We start from the raw sequence: 21926 nt of genomic DNA, 5'->3' as shown, positions 1-21926 counted from the left end.
ACAACAACTGACTCACTTCCCAAGCCCTCTCATCCACAACAGACTGCATACTTGCCCCTCTTTCCAACTCTTGCATTCACCTCCCTAACAACCCCATCCATAAACAAATTAAACAACCATGGAGACATCATGCATCCCTGCCACAATCCAACATTCACTAAGAACCAATCACTTTCCTCTCTTCCTACTCGTATATACCTTACATCCTCGGTAAAAACTTTTCAGTGCTTCTAGCAACTTTCCTCCCACACCACATATTCTTAATACCTTCTACAGAGCATCTCTATCAACTCTATCATATGCCTTCTCTAGATCCATAAATGTTACATACAAATCTATTTGCTTTTCTAAGTATTTCTCACATACATTCTTCAAAGCAAACACCTGATCCACACATCCTCTACCTCTTTTGAAACCACACTGCTCTTCCCCAATCTGATGCTCTGTACATGCCTTCACTCTCTCAATCAATACCCTTCCATATAATTTCCCAGGAATACTCAACAAACTTATACCTCTGTAATTTGAGAACTCACCTATATCCCCTTTGCCTTTGTACAATGGCACTATGCAAGCATTCTGCCAATCCTCAGGCAGCTCATCAAGAGTCATACATACATTAATTATCCTTACCAACCAGTCAAGAACGCAGTAACCTCCGCAGTAACCCCCTTTTTTAATGAATTCCACTGCAATACCATCCAAACCTGATGCCTTGCCAGCTTTCATCTTCTACAAAGCTTTTGCTACCTCTTCTCTGTTTACCAAATCATTCTCTCTAACCCTCCCATTTCGCACCACCTTGACCAAAACACCCTATATCTGCCACTCATTCATCTAACACGTTCAACAAACCTTCAAAATACTCACTTCATCTCCTTCTCACATCACCACTACTTGTATTTACCTCCCCATATGCCCCCTTTACGGATGTTCCCATTTCTTCTCTTGTCTTATGCACTTTATTTACCTCCTTCCAAAACATCTTTTTATTCTCCCTATAATCTAATGATACTCTCTCACCCCAACTCTCATTTGCCCTCTTTTTCACCTCTTGCACCTTTCTCTTGACCTCCTGTCTTCTTCTTTTATACATCTCCCACTCATTTGCACTATATCCCTGCAAAACTTGTCCAAATGCTTCTCTCTTCTCTTTCACTGATAATCTTACTTCTTCATCCCACCACTCACTACCCTTTCTAATCTGCCCACCTCCCATGCTTCTCATGCCACAAGGATCTTTTGTGCAAGCCATCACTGCTTCCCTAAATACATCCCATTCCTCCCCCACTCCCCTGAGGTCCTTTGCTCTCAGCTTTTTCCATTCTGCACTCAGTCTCTACTGGTACTTCCTCACACATGTCTCCTTCCCAAGCTCACTTACTCTCACCACTCTCTTCACCCCAGCATTCTCTCTTCTTTTTCTTAAAACCTTTATAAATCTTCACCTTCGCCTCCACAAGATAATGATTAGACATCCCTCCAGTTGCACCTCTCAGCACATTAGCATCCCATCAATTAACGCTCCCATCAATTAACACATAATCCAGTAACGCTCTCTGGCCATCTCTCCTACTTACATATGTATAGTTATGTATATCTCTCATTTTAAACCATGTATTCCCAATCACCAGTCTTTTTCAGCACACAAATCTACAAGCTCTTCACCATTTCCATTTACAACACTAAACATCCCATGTACACCAATTATTCCCTCAACTGCCACATTACTCACCTTTGCATTCGAATCACCCATCACTTTAACCCAGTCTCGTGCATCAAAACTACTAACACACTCACTCAGCTGCTCCCTAAACACTTGCTTCTCATGATCTTTCTTCTCGTGCCCAGTTGCATAGGCACCAATAATCACCCATCACTCCACATCCACTTTCAGTTTTACCCATATCAATCAAGAGTTTACTTTCTTACACTCTATCACATACTCCCACTACTCTTGTTTCAGGAGTAGTGCTACTCCTTCCCTTGCTCTTGTCTTCTCATCAACCCCTGACTTTACTCCCAAAACATTCCCAAACCACTCTTTCCCTTTACCCTTGAGCTTCATTTCACTCAGAGCCAAAACATCCAGGTTCCTTTCCTCAAACATACTATGTATCTCTCTTTTTCCTCATCTTGGTTACATCCACACATATTTAGACACCCTAAGGAGGATGAGCACTCCCCGCATGACTCCTTCTGTTTCCCCTTTTAAAAAGTTAAAATACAAGGAGGGGAGGGTTTCTAGCCACCACTCCCGTCCCATTCAGTCGCCTTCTACGACACATGAGGAATGCGTGAGAAGCATTCTTTCTCCCCTTTCCCCATGAATAGCATGAAATTAAACATGAAACTTTTTAACATGATGTAAAGAGGTACTTTTACAGTATAAGACTGATTTACGAATGGAATAAAATGAGTGAAGACATGGTTAAGGCAGACAGTATACCTACATCTAAGAAGCTCTATGATAGCATGGAATGTTCAAGAGAAGGGTGCCTTATGAGTGTAAAACTTCCACCCATAATAGAAATGGGTAATCAAAACTATATGCACACACACACAAACGCAAATACACACATGATATTTTCACTGTATTGCAGTTACAGAAACACCAGACTACTGTTTATGGAAGTCTATAAATATACCAGTAAACATCATAAAATAGAATCTAGAAATACTACTGTATTATGAATATCAAGCCAGGTAATATATATCCATTCAGATACTAAATACCTATCCAGATATCTGGAATCTGGTTTGTGTAAAAAATTGTTTATCCACTATTTGGCTATCAGGAAGTTTCTATCCAGCCCATCCCTAGAATTTAGGCCTAAGGAAATCCTCTGAAAGTCTTTTGAAATTGTAGAGTGAAGATGAATGAAAAGCAATTGATAGCTTACTTAAAACAACAAAAGGTGGTATGACATAAAGTATAAGAAGAGGGAGACTACAAAACAAGATGGACAAATACAGTGAAATAATTTTGGGGGGCTGAAGGTATTTCTCATTAAGAAATCAGAAGAATGATTTAAGATCTTGTGTAATGGGGGCACTTTCCGCATGAGGATGGACATGCAAATAAAGAAGTCAGTCTCACTTAAAAGATCAACTTTGAGTGCAAGGAGTAAAACTGCTAAGCACCCTCATCTATAAGAACTTTTTTAATTTAGCTCATATGACATAAACTGACTGTGAGTAGACTGAGAAGCTTATGTACTTGATTCCATCTATATATCTATATCTCTAATGCCCATTCCCTCTGGGAACTCCCATCAAGGAGTGGCAAAAGAGTCTCCAATTACCTCTGTCCATATGTGCCTCCCTTGCAGACACCATTCCAAGCATTCTTCCACTATTTCTCTTCTTCCAGAATTCTTCCTCTCTATTTGCCCATTTCACAGGTGATCTTCCTTTCACACCAGCACCTTTAAGTGTACTATCACACACTCTACTTGTAAACTCTGTCCTGCATTCTTTCCATATGGCCAAACCATCTTGAAGTATTAAGTTTCACCCCTTCTACCACTCCACAATCAAATCTCTTTGCATTCCATGCCATACCACACACACTTCTCGTACATCCTTCCATTTTTTTCTTCATTCCATCTCATCACACCACACATGGTCTTCTCAAACAACTAATTTCCACAACCTGGATTCTTGACCTCTGTGACTCATTCTATGTCTATGTTTTGGCTGCGTAGGTCAGGGCTGGGAGGAATATCCTGTCCCTTAATCCTCTCTTCACTTCCATACTTACACCTCTACCCTTCACTATTCTGTTAAGGGAACCAAAGGCTCTTCTACACTGCAATGATTTCTCCCTTAATACTTAAATTCTGTAACCTCTTCCAATCTTTCTACCCCAACATCCAAAGCAAAATTTAGTACATACAAAATCTATACTTTCCCCCTGTTCCTTTCAATCACCATTACTTTGGTTTTACTTGCATTTTTTTTTATCCTCAATTGCCTATACTTACACACATCGTAAAACACACAACCCTTTGTAACTTCTCTTCACTGTAAACAAGCAACACAGTATCATCTGCAAACAGGCTTGTCACTATCCACCATATCTCATTGCCACATTCCATCTCTGCTCCTCCTTTCCCTAATTTTGCTTTCATCTCTTGTATCACTCCATCCATATATACTGAAAAGCCACAGTGACATCACACAGCTATATAAGGCTTTCACGCAATCCAGTAGTTGTCCCTCTACCCCATATATTGTTTACACATCCCATAAAGCATTCAATCCATTTCTGTCATATGCTTTCTCCAAATTCATAAAAGCTACATACAACTTCTTACCTTTTGCTAAATACTTTTCCAAGGTCATCTTTACCACAAAAATCTGATCCATACATCCCCTACCTTTCCTAAAACCCTCTTGCTCCTCACTTATTCTGCAATCATTCTTTTCCATCAATTTATCAATCAACAATCCTCCATACACTTTTCCAGGTATACTTAAAGGACATATTCCCCCTAAAATTGCTACACACATCCTTAGCATCTTTCCCTTTGAATAAGGAACAATAATAGATATCACCCAATCCTCAGGTGTAACATTATGATTCTATGCTAAATTACAAACCATATGCATCCATTCTATCACAGTGTCTCCTTCATACTTAAGCATTTCAGCTGTAATTCCATCCACTCTAGGTGCCTTTCCTATCTTCAGGCTAATCATTGCCCTTCTTACCTCCCTTCTTGCCAGAGGCGCTTGTACTTGCATTCTCTTCTTTCCATCCCCAAACACAACTTTCTGTTTCCATGCTAAATTACACATCATATGCATCCACTCTATCACACTTTCTCCTCCATACTTCAGCATTTCAGCTGTAATCCTATCCACTCCAGGTGTCTTACCTACCTTCAGCCTCATTATTGCCCTTCTTATCTCCCTTTCTGCCAGAGGCCCTTGTACTTGTACCCTCATCCTTCCATCCAACTTACCCATGCATATAACAATTGCTGCCTCTCCTTCTCCCACAGTAACCAGTTCTTCTAAATATATTTTTCCATCTTCCTTTCACTTCCTCCTTTTGATTCAGCAATCCCCTCCCTTACTTCTCACCTTAACATTTCCACTCTTACATCCATCTCTTTCCTTTTCTACCTCCTTCTAGTATAATTTCTTATCTTTGGATTCAGCAATCCCCTCCCTTACTTCTCACCTTAACATTTCCACTCTTACACCCATCTCTTTCCTTTTCCACCTCCTTCCAGTATAATTTCTTATCATCTCAAAAGTTTTCACTCAAATTTCTTCCAAAATCTTCATCTACTTTTTCTTTGCTTTTCTGTATCAGCTTTTTACCATTCCGCTTACATATTTTATATCCTTCCCTCCTCCTTTGCTGAACTTCTACGGGTACATTCCTATCAAGCAATCTACCATATGCCTTCTTCTTCATTTCCACAGCGTTTCTATTCTCTTCACCATGCAATGCCCTTTTTATTCCTATATCACATGACAGTATTCAACTACTAATTCTACAACCTTTGATAGTATTTCTCTAAACATTTTAAACATCTCATTCACACATGACTGCATCCCTACATTCACTGCACTTCCATTTAAGCTTTCATTTAATTTCCTTTCATACTCTTCCCTACATTTTTTCTGATTCATCTTCTTGCTTGCCAACACTTTTACCTCTCCATTCTTCCTTACACCATACCTCCACTTGTCCCTGATCCTCGTCTGCACAAGAACAGGGAAATGGTCAGTTTCCAAAGAATTTCTCTCTAGCATCTACCTTGGCCTTTCTCAAACTTTCATTCACTGCCACAGTCAATCAAAGTCTTTTGCTCTTCTCTTCCATAATTCCCCATCCATGTATATCTGTAGTTCATTTTGTCCTAAAACAAGGTGTTTGCAAACATCCACAAGATAATTTCCACTCTCATTTACTCCAGGCACTCCCCATTTACCAACTATCTCATCAATTCCATCACATCCCACTTCACAATTATTACACCCATTACAACCACATTTCTCTCATTCTCAAAACCTTTTATAGTCTTTCAAGTTTTTCCGGAAACAATTTCATTCTTACCTCGTACAGGCTTCACATTCACAGACCCATGTACACATACCCAAGCATGCTTCATGATCCCAATCTTTCCTTTCACCAATACTATTCTTGGTCCATTATATCCATGCTCTTTAACATCCTCCCACAATCTCAGTGATAACAAAATTGCACATCATTCTTTCCCTCTTCCCTGACAGATTTCACTCACTTCTGTCCACACCATTCCTCCTTCGATACCCTCCCATTACTTGCATTCATCATTCCCATTTTCACTCACATACCCTGCCCAAGGATATGGGTTTTCCCAGTCACCAGCACATCCAAGATAAAACTTTTAAACTCTTCCACAAGCTCCCTCCTTTTACTCTCACCAGTCATCCCATTTACATTCAGTGCATTCACCCTTAAATAATTGCTTGTCTCTCTTACTCCTATACATAACTAGTAGACTCTAGCGCAGCTAATTACTTAGCCTTTTATGCCTCACCCTTGATACGCCACTGGCAGAGGGCAATTCCAGCACAGTGTTTCTAGAGGCAACAAGGCTCTAAAATTGTCAAAAAAAAAAAAAAAATCCGAGCACACCTCACAGGTGTGTGTCTGTATTTAAAAGAATTTTTCTGATGGGGTTGGGCAATGCCTCCCGCTTCAGTTCCACCTCTATGAGGTGTGGTAACGAGGTCACCATGAGAAGTTGGAATAAGACTTGTATACTCTAGAAAACTAGAGTATCTCCTTGAGGCACTGAAACTTGAATACTTTTCTCAAGTTTGAGCTTACTCTGAGTAGCAGCAGCTCCTAACCTCATTAATCTACTAAAAGTAAATGGGGACGGAATCAAAGATGAAAGAGAATTTGACAGAGTACAAGAAGTATGCACTAATCATATAAAGGCCCAGTGTTTGACAACCAATATATATGATCAACAAAGAAAAGCAAAAAAAAATGTATCATCAAATCTGGAAAGCCACGAAAATGAAAGCAAGTCAAGGAAAGTCAAATCTTCAACTTTTAATCTTCATTTTCAGAGGAAGAAAAATCAGCATTTCATTAATCTTACCTTCCTCTAAGGTGCTAGGCAGAAACTCATGAAGGAGATCTCCTAATGTTACCCTCCTTCCATCATCTGAAAAGGGCTTAATGAGTTTCTGAATTGGTGGCTGATTAGGAGAATACAAACGAAAGGGAATATTCTTGAACCCTTCTTCTGATGTGCATTCCATCAACTTGCGATTTATTGCCCAAAATTGATCAAATTTATCTGTAAATAAAGAACACATGCTAAACTGATATTAAACATTATCATAATAAACAGAAAATCATCACATTATCTGTCAGGCTTATCAAACAATCATAAGACTGACTTTGACAGTCCAGGGAAACAGCAACTGATGCGAAGGAAAGGGATACTCATTAATTCCTTCTTATGATTCTTCTCTGGTTACAATTATCATGCAACCCCATCTCAATGATATGAATGCATTCTTAATCATAAGAATTTGTATAATAGTGTGCTTAATACGTCGCTGAATACATGCCAAATACATTTATGTGGACAGTTAAAAAAAATCTTTCTCATCTTCAAGCACCCACCTTTGGAGTACAGGTACCTCTTGATTTATGGGAATTTGTTTTACACCGTTTCTTGAATGACATGAACAGCCCATTCACACCATTTTTTTAATGTACACTAGATTAAGTTTGTAATAAGCTATATCATCAGGCTAGCAGCCATGCGAGAAGCACACATTTCACATATGTATGGTGCTACAGTATACCATTTGTTCTGCAGTATACCATATGTTGCATGTGTTCTGCCTCTTGCAGCATGCCTCAGAAGTGTCTTTTAAGCTCCCTTGTTACCAATGGCACTAAGAAGCACCAGGCCATCACCTCTGAGGATAAGATGCATGTACTCAAATGTTATGAGAGGGGTGAATGAACAGCAGATACTACATGTACCCTTGAATTTAGTGAATCAATTGTACATTCAAAGATCTAGAAGAGTGCCAAGAGCAGAACATTAATTGGTGCATCTAATACCTCACATTCCTAAAGTTTGATTATAGAGAAAATTAAAAAATGTTGAGATAATGGATAAAACACCAAACTCATGAAAATGTTCTATCAGCATGCTTGAAATAGAAGCAAAGACTCAGGGTATATATGCTGACTTAGAAGTAGAAGAAGGAGCAAAAAAGATATTTCAAGACAGTTCTAGTTGATTCATAAATTTTAGGAAACACTATATGTAATTGCCACAACATCAAGATAACTGGTGAGGTTGCTTCAACTGATATCATTGCTTGCTAAAAATTTCCTAGAAACTTTTAAGACCATTATCAAGGAAGGAAGTAATTCTCCTAAGCAGATTTTCAATATAGATGTGACTAGATTATTTTGAAAGAGAATGCCTCCAAAAATGTACAATTCCTGAAAAGATGCCTTCACCCTCTCAATCAATACCCTCCCATATAATTTCCCAGGAATACTCAACAAACTTATACCTCTGTAATTTGAGCACTCACTCTTATCCCCTTTCCCTTTGTACAATGGCACTATGCAAGCATTCCGCCAATCCTCAGGCACATCACCATGAGTCATACATACATTAAATAACCTTACCAACCAGTCTACAATACAGTCACCCCCTTTTTTAATAAATTCCACTGCAATACCATCCAAACCCGCTGCCTTGTCAGCTTTCATCTTCTGCAAAGCTTTTACTACCTCTTCTCTGTTTACTAAATCATTCTCCCTAACCCTCTCACTTTTCACATCACCTCGACCAAAACACCCTATATCTGCCACTGTATCATCAAACACATTCAACAAACCTTCAAAATACTCACTCCATCTTCTCACATCATCACTACTTGTTATCACCTCCCCATTAGCCCTATGTGTGTGTATATATGTGTATATATGTATATATCTGAGTACGTATATATATATATATATATATATATATATATATATATATATATATATATATATATATATTTTTTTTTTTTTTTTTTTTTATACTTTGTCGCTGTCTCCCGCGTTTGCGAGGTAGCGCAAGGAAACAGACGAAAGAAATGGCCCAACCCCCCCCCCATACACATGTACATACACACGTCCACACACGCAAATATACATACCTACACAGCTTTCCATGGTTTACCCCAGACGCTTCACATGCCTTGATTCAATCCACTGACAGCACGTCAACCCCTGTATACCACATCGCTCCAATTCACTCTATTCCTTGCCCTCCTTTCACCCTCCTGCATGTTCAGGCCCCGATCACACAAAATCTTTTTCACTCCATCTTTCCACCTCCAATTTGGTCTCCCTCTTCTCCTCGTTCCCTCCACCTCCGACACATATATCCTCTTGGTCAATCTTTCCTCACTCATTCTCTCCATGTGCCCAAACCATTTCAAAACACCCTCTTCTGCTCTCTCAACCACGCTCTTTTTATTTCCACACATCTCTCTTACCCTTACGTTACTTACTCGATCAAACCACCTCACACCACACATTTTCCTCAAACATCTCATTTCCAGCACATCCATCCTCCTGCGCACATCTCTATCCATAGCCCACGCCTCGCAACCATACAACATTGTTGGTACCACTATTCCTTCAAACATACCCATTTTTGCTTTCCGAGATAATGTTCTCGACTTCCACACATTTTTCAAGGCTCCCAAAATTTTCGCCCCCTCCCCCACCCTATGATCCACTTCCGCTTCCATGGTTCCATCCGCTGACAGATCCACTCCCAGATATCTAAAACACTTCACTTCCTCCAGTTTTTCTCCATTCAAACTCACCTCCCAATTGACTTGACCCTCACCCCTACTGTACCTAATAACCTTGCTCTTATTCACATTTACTCTTAACTTTCTTCTTCCACACACTTTACCAAACTCAGTCACCAGCTTCTGCAGTTTCTCACATGAATCAGCCACCAGCGCTGTATCATCAGCGAACAACAACTGACTCACTTCCCAAGCTCTCTCATCCCCAACAGACTTCATACTTGCCCCTCTTTCCAGGACTCTTGCATTTACCTCCCTAACAACCCCATCCATAAACAAATTAAACAACCATGGAGACATCACACACCCCTGCCGCAAACCTACATTCACTGAGAACCAATCACTTTCCTCTCTTCCTACACGTACACATGCCTTACATCCTCGATAAAAACTTTTCACTGCTTCTAACAACTTGCCTCCCACACCATATATTCTTAATACCTTCCACAGAGCATCTCTATCAACTCTATCATATGCCTTCTCCAGATCCATAAATGCTACATACAAATCCATTTGCTTTTCTAAGTATTTCTCACATACATTCTTCAAAGCAAACACCTGATCCACACATCCTCTACCACTTCTGAAACCGCACTGCTCTTCCCCAATCTGATGCTCTGTACATGCCTTCACCCTCTCAATCAATACCCTCCCATATAATTTACCAGGAATACTCAACAAACTTATACCTCTATAATTTGAGCACTCACTCTTATCCCCTTTGCCTTTGTACAATGGCACTATGCACGCATTCTGCCAATCCTCAGGCACCTCACCATGAGTCATACATACATTAAATAACCTTACCAACCAGTCAACAATACAGTCACCCCCTTTTTTAATAAATTCCACTGCAATACCATCCAAACCTGCTGCCTTGCCGGCTTTCATCTTCCGCAAAGCTTTTACTACCTCTTCTCTGTTTACCAAATCATTTTCCCTAACCCTCTCACTTTGCACACCACCTCGACCAAAACACCCTATATCTGCCACTCTGTCATCAGACACATTCAACAAACCTTCAAAATACTCATTCCATCTCCTTCTCACATCACCGCTACTTGTTATCACCTCCCCATTTACGCCCTTCACTGAAGTTCCCATTTGCTCCCTTGTCTTACGCACCCTATTTACCTCCTTCCAGAACATCTTTTTATTCTCCCTAAAATTTACTGATAGTCTCTCACCCCAACTCTCATTTGCCCTTTCTTTCACCTCTTGCACCTTTCTCTTGACCTCCTGTCTCTTTCTTTTATACTTCTCCCACTCAATTGCATTTTTTCCCTGCAAAAATCGTCCAAATGCCTCTCTCTTCTCTTTCACTAATACTCTTACTTCTTCATCCCACCACTCACTACCCTTTCTAAACAGCCCACCTCCCACTCTTCTCATGCCACAAGCATCTTTTGCGCAATCCATCACTGATTCCCTAAATACATCCCATTCCTCCCCCACTCCCCTTACTTCCATTGTTCTCACCTTTTTCCATTCTGTACACAGTCTCTCCTGGTACTTCCCCACACAGGTCTCCTTCCCAAGCTCACTTACTCTCACCACCTTCTTCACCCCAACATTCACTCCTCTTTTCTGAAAACCCATACTAATCTTCACCTTAGCCTCCACAAGATAATGATCAGACATCCCTCCAGTTGCACCTCTCAGCACATTAACATCCAAAAGTCTCTCTTTCGCACGCCTGTCAATTAACACGTAATCCAATAACGCTCTCTGGCCATCTCTCCTACTTACATAAGTATACTTATGTATATCTCGCTTTTTAAACCAGGTATTCCCAATCATCAGTCCTTTTTCAGCACATAAATCTACAAGCTCTTCACCATTTCCATTTACAACACTGAACACCCCATGCATACCAATTATTCCCTCAACTGCCACATTACTCACCTTTGCATTCAAATCACCCATCACTATAACCCGGTCTCGTGCATCAAAACCGCTAACACACTCATTCAGCTGCTCCCAAAACACTTGCCTCTCATGATCTTTCTTCTCATGCCCAGGTGCATATGCACCAATAATCACCCACCTCTCTCCATCAACTTTCAATTTTACCCATATTAATCGAGAATTTACTTTCTTACATTCTATCACATGCTCCCACAACTCCTGTTTCAGGAGTATTGCTACTCCTTCCCTTGCTCTTGTCCTCTCACTAACCCCTGACTTCACTCCCCAGACATTTCCAAACCACTCTTCCCCTTTACCCTTGAGCTTCGTTTCGCTCAGAGCCAAAACATCCAGGTTCCTTTCCTCAAACATACTACCTATCTCTCCTTTTTTCACATCTTGGTTACATCCACACACATTTAGGCACCCCACTCTGAGCCTTCGAGGAGGATGATCACTCCCCGCGTGACTCCTTCTTCTGTTTCCCATTTTAGAAAGTTAATACAAGGAGGGGAGGATTTCCGGCCCCCCGCTCCCGTCCCCTCTAGTCGCTTTCTACGACACGCGAGGAATACGTGGGAAGTATTCTTTCACCCCTATCCCCAGGGATAATATACATATATATATACATATACACACACACACACATACACACACATACGCACATACACACACACACACACACATACATATATATACATATGAAAAATGTAAGAAACAATTTAGAAAACAAACTTTTAGCTTGAAATGAATGAAAAAAATGAATGTCACATAATGGTTCAACCTCTGGCTATGGAAAAGGAAATGTACAATTTATTCACACAAACGTCAATAGCAGTTCTCATCAATTTCACCACTGTATCAATAAGCTTCAATGTCTAAGCTACATTTTTCTCCAACTTCACTATTTTCTTGTCAAAAACACCATGCATGAAAACTATCACTCCATTAACACAACTATAAACATTTACTTCCCCTTTAAAAGTTCTGGGGAAGTCTGTCTCGATACACTATATATATATATATATATATATATATATATATATTTCTTTTTTTTTTGCTTTGTCGCTGTCTTCCGCGTTAGCGAGACAGCGCAAGGAAACAGACGAAAGAATGGCCCAACCCACCCACATACACATGTATATGCATGCAGGTCCACACACGCAAATATACATACCTATACATCTCAACGTATACATATATATACACACACACAGACATATATATATATATATATATATATATATATATATATATATATATATATATATACACATGTACACAATTCATACTGTCTGCCTTTATTCATTCCCATCGCCACCCCGCCACACATGAAATAACATCCCCCTCCCCCTCATGTGCACGAGGTAGCGCTAGGAAGACAAAAAAGGCCCCATTCGTTCACACTCAGTCTCTAGCTGCCACGTAATAATGCACTGAAACCACAGCTCCCTTTCCGGTATACCACATCATTCCAATTCACTCAATTCCTTGCACGCCTTTCACCCTCCTGCATGTTCAGGCCCCGATCACTCAAAATCATTTTCACTCCATCTTTCCACCTCCAATTTGGTCTCCCACTTCTCCTAGTTCCCTCCACCTCTGACACATATATCCTCTTGGTCAATCTTTCCTAACTCATTCTCTCCATGTGACCAAACCATTTCAAAACACCCTCTTCTGCTCTCTCAACCAAGCTCTTTTTTATTTCCACACATCTCTCTTACCCTTACATTATTTACTCGATCAAACCACCTCACACCACATATTGTCCTCAAACATCTCATTTCCAGCACATCCACCCTCCTGCGCACAACCATATCCATAGCCCACGCCTTGCGACCATACAACATTGTTGGAACCACTATTCCTTAAAACATACCCATTTTTGCTTTCGGAGATAATGTTCTCGACTTCCACACATTCTTCAAGGCTCCCAGAATTTTCGCCCCCTCCCCCACCCTATGATTCACTTCCGCTTCCATGGTTCCATCCGCTGCCAGATCTACTCCCAAATATCTAAAACACTTCACTTCCTCCAGTTTTTCTCCATTCAAACTTACCTCCCAATTGACTTGACCCTCAACCCTACTGTACCTAATAACCTTGCTCTTATTCACATTTACTCTCAACTTTCTTCTTTCACACACTTTACAAAACTCAGTCACCAGTTTCTGCAGTTTCTCACATCAGTCAGCCACCAGCGCTCTATCATCAGTGAACAACATCTGACTCACTTCCTAAGCTCTCTCATCCACAACAGACTGCATACTTGCCCCTTTTTCCAAAACTCTTGCATTCACCTCCCTAACAACCCCATCCATAAACAAATTAAACAACCATGGAGACATCACACACCCCTGCCGCAAACCCACATTTAATGAGGACCAATCACTTTCCTCTCTTCCTACATGTACACATGCCTTACATCCTCGATTAAAAACTTTTCACTGCTTCTAACAACTTGCCTCCCACACCATATATTCTTAATACCTTCCACAGAGCATCTCTATCAACTCTATCGTATGCCTTCTCCAGATCCATAAATGCTACATACAAATCCATTTGCTTTTCTAAGTATTTCTCACATACATTTTTCAAAGCAAACAACTGATCCACACATCTTCTACCACTTCTGAAACAACACAGCTCTTCCCCAATCTGATGCTCTGTACATGCCTTCACCCTCGCAATCAATACCCTCTCATATAATTTACCAGGAATACTCAGCAAACTTATACCTCTGTAATTTGAGCATTCACTCTTATCCCCTTTGCCTCTGTACAATGGCACTATGCAAGCATTTTGCCAATGCTCAGGCACCTCACCATGAATCATACATACATTAAATAACCTTACCAACCAGTCAATAATACAGTCACCCCCTTTCTTAATAAATTCCACTGCAATGCCATTCAAACCTGCTGCCTTGCCAGCTTTCATCTTCCACAAAGCTTTTACTACCTCTTCTCTGTTTACCAAATCATTTTCCCTAACCCTCTCACTTTGCACACCACCTCGACCAAAACACCCTATATCTGCCACTCTGTCATCAAACACATTCAACAAACCTTCAAAATACTCACTCCATCTCCTTCTCACATCACCACTACTTGTTATCACCTACCCATTAGCCCCCTTCACTGAAGTTCCCATTTGCTCCCTTGTCTTATGCACTTTATTTACCTCCTTCCAGAACATCTTTTATTCTCCCTAAAATTTAATGATACTCTCTCACCCCAACTCTCATTTGCCCTCTTTTTCACCTCTTGCACCTTTCTATAGACCTCCTGCCTCTTTCTTTTATACATCACCCACTCATTTACATTTTTTCCCTGCAAAAATCGGCCTCTCTCTTCTCTTTCACTAATAATCTTACTTCTTCATCCCACCAATCACTACCCATTCTAATCAACCCACCTCCCATGCTTCTCATGCCACAAGCATCTTTTGCGCAAGCCATCACTGATTCCCTAAATACATCCCATTCTTCCCCCACTCCCCTTACCTCCTTTCTTCTCACCTTTTTCCATTCTGTACTCAGTCTCTCCTGGTACTTCCTCACATGTCTCCTTCCCAAGCTCACTTACTCTCACCACTCTCTTCACCCCAAAATTCTCTCTTCTTTTCTGAAAACCCCTACAAATCTTCACCTTCGCCTCCACAAGATAATGATCAGATATCCCTTCAGTTGAACCTCTCAGCACATTAACATCCAAAAGTCTCTCTTTCACGTGCCTATCAATTAACACGTAATCCAATAACGCTCTCTGGCCATCTCTCCTACTTACATATGTATACTTATGTATATGTATATTCCCAATCACCAGTCCTTTTTCAGCACATAAATCTACAAGCTCTTCACCATTTCCATTTACAACACTGAACACCCCATGTATACCAATTATTCCCTCAACTGCCACATTACTCACCTTCGCATTCAAATCACCCATCACTATAACCCAGTCTTGTGCATCAAAACCACTAACTCACTCATTCAGCTGCTCCCAAAACACTTGCCTCTCATGATCTTTCTTCTCATGCCCAGGTGCATAGGCACCAATAATCACCCATCTCTCTCCATCAACTTTCAGTTTTACCCATATCAATCTAGAATTTACTTCCTTACACTCTATCACATACTACCACAACTCCTGTTTCAGGAGTAGAGCTACTCCTTTCCTTGCTCTTGTCCTCTCACTAACACCTGACTTTACTCCCAAGAGATTCCCAAACCACTCTTCCCCTTTACCCTTGAGCTTCGTTTCACTCAGAGCCAAAACATCCAAGTTCCTTTCCTCAAACATACTACCTATCTCTCCATTTTTCTCATCTTTGTTACATCCACACATATTTAGACACCCCAATCTGAGCCTTCGAGGAGGATGAGCACTCCCCGTGTGACTCCTTCTGTTTCCCCTTTTAGAAAGTCAAAATACAAGGAGGGGAGGGTTTCTGGCCCCCTCCTCCCGTCACCTTTAGTCGCCTTCTACGACACGTGAGGAATGTGTGGAAGTCGAGAACATTATCTCGGAAAGCAAAAATGGGTATGTTTGAAGGAATAGTGGTTCCAACAATGTTGTATGGTTGCGAGGCGTGGGCTATGGATAGAGGTGTGCGCAGGAGGATGGATGTGCTGGAAATGAGATGTTTGAGGACAATGTGTGGTGTGAGGTGGTTTGATCGAGTGAGTAACGAAAGGGTAAGAGAGATGTGTGGAAATAAAAAGAGCGTGGTTGAGAGAGCAGAAGAGGTTGTTTTGAAGTGGTTTGGGCACATGGAGAGGATGAGTGAGGAAAGATTGACCAAGAGGATATATGTGTCGGAGGTGGAGGGAGGAAGGAGAAGAGGGAGACCAAATTGGAGGTGGAAAGATGGAGTGAAAAAGATTTTGTGTGATCGGGGCCTGAACATGCAGGAGGGTGAAAGGAGGGCAAGGAATAGAGTGAATTGGAGCGATGTGGTATACCGGGGTTGACGTGCTGTCAGTGGATTGAATCAAGGCATGTGAAGCGTCTGGGGTAAACCATGGAAAGCTGTGTAGGTATGTATATTTGCGTGTGTGGACGTGTGTATATACATGTATATGGGGGGGGTTGGGCCATTTCTTTCGTCTGTTTCCTTGCGCTACCTCGCAAACGCGGAGACAGCGACAAAGTAAAAAAAAAAAAAAAAAAAAAATATATGTGTGTATATATACATATTTTTTTTTTTTTTTTTGCTTTGTCGCTGTCTCCCGCGTTTGCGAGGTAGCGCAAGGAAACAGACGAAAGAAATGGCCCAACCCACCCCCATACACATGCCTTGATTCAATCCACTGACAGCACATCAACCCCGGTATACCACATCGCTCCAATTCACTCTATTCTTTGCCCTCCTTTCACCCTCCTGCATGCTCAGGCCCCGATCACACAAAATCTTTTTCACTCCATCTTTCCACCTCCAATTTGGTCTCCCTCTTCTCCTCGTTCCCTCCACCTCCGACACATATATCCTCTTGGTCAATCTTTCCTCACTCATTCTCTCCATGTGACCAAACCATTTCAAAACACCCTCTTCTGCTCTCTCAACCACGCTCTTTTTATTTCCACACATCTCTCTTACCCTTACGTTACTTACTCGATCAAACCACCTCACACCACACATAGTCCTCAAACATCTCATTTCCAGCACATCCATCCTCCTGCGCACAACTCTATCCATAGTTCACGCCTCGCAACCATACAACATTGTTGGAACCACTATTCCTTCAAACATACCCATTTTTGCTTTCCGAGATAATGTTCTCGACTTCCACACATTCTTCAAGGCTCCCAGAATTTTCGCCCCCTCCCCCACCCTATGATCCACTTCCGCTTCCATGGTTCCATCCGCTGCCAGATCCACTCCCAGATATCTAAAACACTTCACTTCCTCCAGTTTTTCTCCATTCAAACTCACCTCCCAATTGAATTGACCCTCAACCCTACTGTACCTAATAACCTTGCTCTTATTCACATTTACTCTTAACTTTCTTCTTCCACACACTTTACCAAACTCAGTCACCAGCTTCTGCAGTTTCTCACATGAATCAGCCACCAGCACTGTATCATCAGCGAACAACAACTGACTCACTTCCCAAGCTCTCATCCCCAACAGACTTCATACTTGCACCTCTTTCCAAAACTCTTGCATTCACCTCCCTAACAACCCCATCCATAAACAAACTAAACAACCATGGAGACATCACACACCCCTGCCGCAAACCTACATTCACTGAGAACCAATCACTTTCCTCTCTTCCTACACGTACACATGCCTTACATCCTCGATAAAAACTTTTCACTGCTTCTAACAACTTGCCTCCCACACCATATATTCTTAATACCTTCCACAGAGCATCTCTATCAACTCTATCATATGCCTTCTCCAGATCCATAAATGCTACATACAAATCCATTTGCTTTTCTAAGTATTTCTCACATACACTCTTCAAAGCAAACACCTGATCCACACATCCTCTACCACTTCTGAAACCACACTGCTCTTCCCCAATCTGATGCTCTGTACATGCCTTCACCCTCTCAATCAATACCCTCCCATATAATTTGCCAGGAATACTCAACAAACTTATACCTCTGTAATTTGAGCACTAACTCTTATCCCCTTTGCCTTTGTACAATGGCACTATGCACGCATTCCGCCAATCCTCAGGCACCTCACCATGAGTCATACATACATTAAATAACCTTACCAACCAGTCAACAATACAGTCACCCTCTTTTTTTATAATTTTTTTTTTTCTTTTTTGCTGTCTCCCGCGTTTGCGAGGTAGCGCAAGGAAACAGACGAAAGTAATGGCCCAACCCACCCCCATACACATGCCTTGATTCAATCCACTGACAGCACGTCAACCCCGGTATACCACATCGCTCCAATTCACTCTATTCCTTGCCCTCCTTTCACCCTCCTGCATGCTCAGGCCCCGATCACTCAAAATCATTTTCACTCATCTTTCCACCTCCAATTTGGTCTCCCTCTTCTCCTCGTTCCCTCCACCTCCGACACATATATCCTCTTGGTCAATCTTTCCTCACTCATTCTCTCCATGTGACCAAACCATTTCAAAACACCCTCTTCTGCTCTCTCAACCACGCTCTTTTTATTTCCACACATCTCTCTTACCCTTACGTTACTTACTCGATCAAACCACCTCACACCACACATTGTCCTCAAACATCTCATTTCCAGCACATCCATCCTCCTGTGCACAACTCTATCCATAGTCCACGCCTCGCAACCATACAACATTGTTGGAACCACTATTCCTTCAAACATACCCATTTTTGCTTTCCGAGATAATGTTCTCGACTTCCACACATTCTTCAAGGCTCCCAGAATTTTCGCCCCCTCCCCCACCCTATGATCCACTTCTGCTTCCATGGTTCCATCCGCTGCCAGATCCACTCCCAGATATCTAAAACACTTTACTTCCTCCAGTTTTTCTCCATTCAAACTTACCTCCCAATTGACTTGACCCTCAACCCTACTGTACCTAATAACCTTGCTCTTATTCACATTTACTCTTAACTTTCTTCTTTCACACACTTTACCAAACTCAGTCGCCAGCTTCTGCAGTTTCTAACATAAATCAGCCACCAGCGCTGTATCATCAGCGAACAACAACTGACTCACTTCCCAAGCTCTCTCATCCACAACAGACTTCATACTTGCCCCTCTTTCCAAAACTCTTGCATTCACCTCCCTAACAACCCCATCCATACACAAATTAAACAACCATGGAGACATCACACACCCCTGCTGCAAACCTACATTCACTGAGAACCAATCACTTTCCTCTCTTCCTACACGTACACATGCCTTACATCCTCGATAAAAACTTTTCACTGCTTCTAACAACTTGCCTCCCACACCATATATTCTTAATACCTTCCACAGAGCATCTCTATCAACTCTATCATATGCCTTCTCCAGATCCATAAATGCTACATACAAATCCATTTGCTTTTCTAAGTATTTCTCACATACATTCTTCAAAGCAAACACCTGATCCACACATCCTCTACCACTTCTGAAACCACACTGCTCTTCCCCAATCTGATGCTCTGTACATGCCTTCACCCTCTCAATCAATACCCTCCCATATAATTTACCAGGAATACTCAACAAACTTATACCTCGGTAATTTGAGCACTCACTATAATCCCCTTTGCCTTTGTACAATGGCACTATGCATGCATTCCGCCAATCCTCAGGCACCTCACCATGAGTCATACATACATTAAATAATCTTACCAACCAGTCAATAATACAGTCACCCCCTTACTTAATAAATTCCACTGCAATACCATCCAAACCTGCTTCCTTGCCGGCTTTCATCTTCCGCAAAGCTTTTACTACCTCTTCTCTGTTTACCAAATCATTTTCCCTAACCCTCTCACTTTGCACACCACCTCGACCAAAACACCCTATATTTGCCACCCTATCATCAAACACATTCAACAAATCTTCAAAATACTCACTCCATCTCCTTCTCACATCACCACTACTTGTTATCACCTCCCCATTTGCGCCCTTCACTGAAGTTCCCATTTGCTCCCTTGTCTTACGCACTTTATTTACCTCCTTGCAGAACATCTTTTTATTCTCCCTAAAATCTAATGATACTCTCTCACCCCAACTCTCATTTGCCCTCTTTTTCACCTCTTGCACCTTTCTCTTGACCTCCCGTCTCTTTCTTTTATACATCTCCGACTCAATTGCATTTTTTCCCTGCAAAAATCGTCCAAATGCCTCTCTCTTCTCTTTCACTAATAATCTTACTTCTTCATCCCACCACTCACTACCCTTTCTAATCAACCCACCTCCCACTCTTCTCATGCCACAAGTATCTTTTGTGCAATCCATCACTGATTCCAAAAATACATCCCATTCCTCCCCCACTCCCCTTACTTCCATTGTTCTCACCTTTTTCCATTCTGTACTCAGTCTCTCCTGGTACTTCCTCACACAATTCTCCTTCCCAAGCTCACTTACTCTCACCACCCTCTTCACCCCAACATTCACTCTTCTTTTCTGAAAACCCATACAAATCTTCACCTTAGCCTCCACAAGATAATGATCAGACATCCCTCCAGTTGCACCTCTCAGCACAGTAACATCCAAAAGTCTCTCTTTCGCGCGCCTGTCAATTAACACATAATCCAATAACGCTCTCTGGCCATCTCTCCTACTTACATACATATACTTATGTATATCTCGCTTTTTAAACCAGGTATTCCCAATCACCAGTCCTTTTTCAGCAAATAAATCTACAAGCTCTTCACCATTTCCATTTACAACACTGAACACCCCATATATATATATATATATATATATATATATATATATATATATATGGGGTGTTCAGTGTTGTAAATGGAAATGGTGAAGAGCTTGTAGATTTATTTGCTGAAAAAGGACTGGTGATTGGGAATACCTGGTTTAAAAAGCGAGATATACATAAGTATATGTATGTAAGTAGGAGAGATGGCCAGAGAGCGTTATTGGATTATGTGTTAATTGACAGGCGCGCGAAAGAGAGACTTTTGGATGTTACTGTGCTGAGAGGTGCAACTGGAGGGATGTCTGATCATTATCTTGTGGAGGCTAAGGTGAAGATTTGTATGGGTTTTCAGAAAAGAAGAGTGAATGTTGGGGTGAAGAGGGTGGTGAGAGTAAGTGAGCTTGGGAAGGAGAATTGTGTGAGGAAGTACCAGGAGAGACTGAGTACAGAATGGAAAAAGGTGAGAACAATGGAAGTAAGGGGAGTGGGGGAGGAATGGGATGTATTTTTGGAATCAGTGATGGATTGCACAAAAGATACTTGTGGCATGAGAAGAGTGGGAGGTGGGTTGATTAGAAAGGGTAGTGAGTGGTGGGATGAAGAAGTAAGATTATTAGTGAAAGAGAAGAGAGAGGCATTTGGACGATTTTTGCAGGGAAAAAATGCAATTGAGTGGGAGAAGTATAAAAGAAAGAGACAGGAGGTCAAGAGAAAGGTGCAAGAGGTGAAAAAAAGGGCAAATGAGAGTTGGGGTGAGAGACTATCAGTAAATTTTAGGGAGAATAAAAAGATGTTCTGGAAGGAGGTAAATAGGGTGCGTAAGACAAGG

At 41.3% G+C, this 21926-nt stretch overlaps 1 protein-coding gene across 1 annotated transcript in view; it reads right to left on the bottom strand.

Annotated features, from left to right (window-relative positions):
* Window positions 1-21926, bottom strand: part of Atg5 (autophagy protein 5) — a 144885-nt gene that overhangs the window by 75911 nt on the left and 47048 nt on the right. Inside the window, exon 2 of the mRNA XM_071681493.1 lies at window positions 7116-7316. Coding sequence (XP_071537594.1) covers window positions 7116-7316 — 201 coding nt within the window. The remainder of the gene's footprint in view (window positions 1-7115; window positions 7317-21926) is intronic.

Source organism: Panulirus ornatus, chromosome 33 (assembly GCF_036320965.1).
Source record: "Panulirus ornatus isolate Po-2019 chromosome 33, ASM3632096v1, whole genome shotgun sequence".
NCBI lineage: Eukaryota > Metazoa > Arthropoda > Malacostraca > Decapoda > Palinuridae > Panulirus > Panulirus ornatus.
The sequence above is the reverse complement of the archived record's forward strand: the minus strand, read 5'-3'. Positions and strand labels throughout refer to the sequence as shown.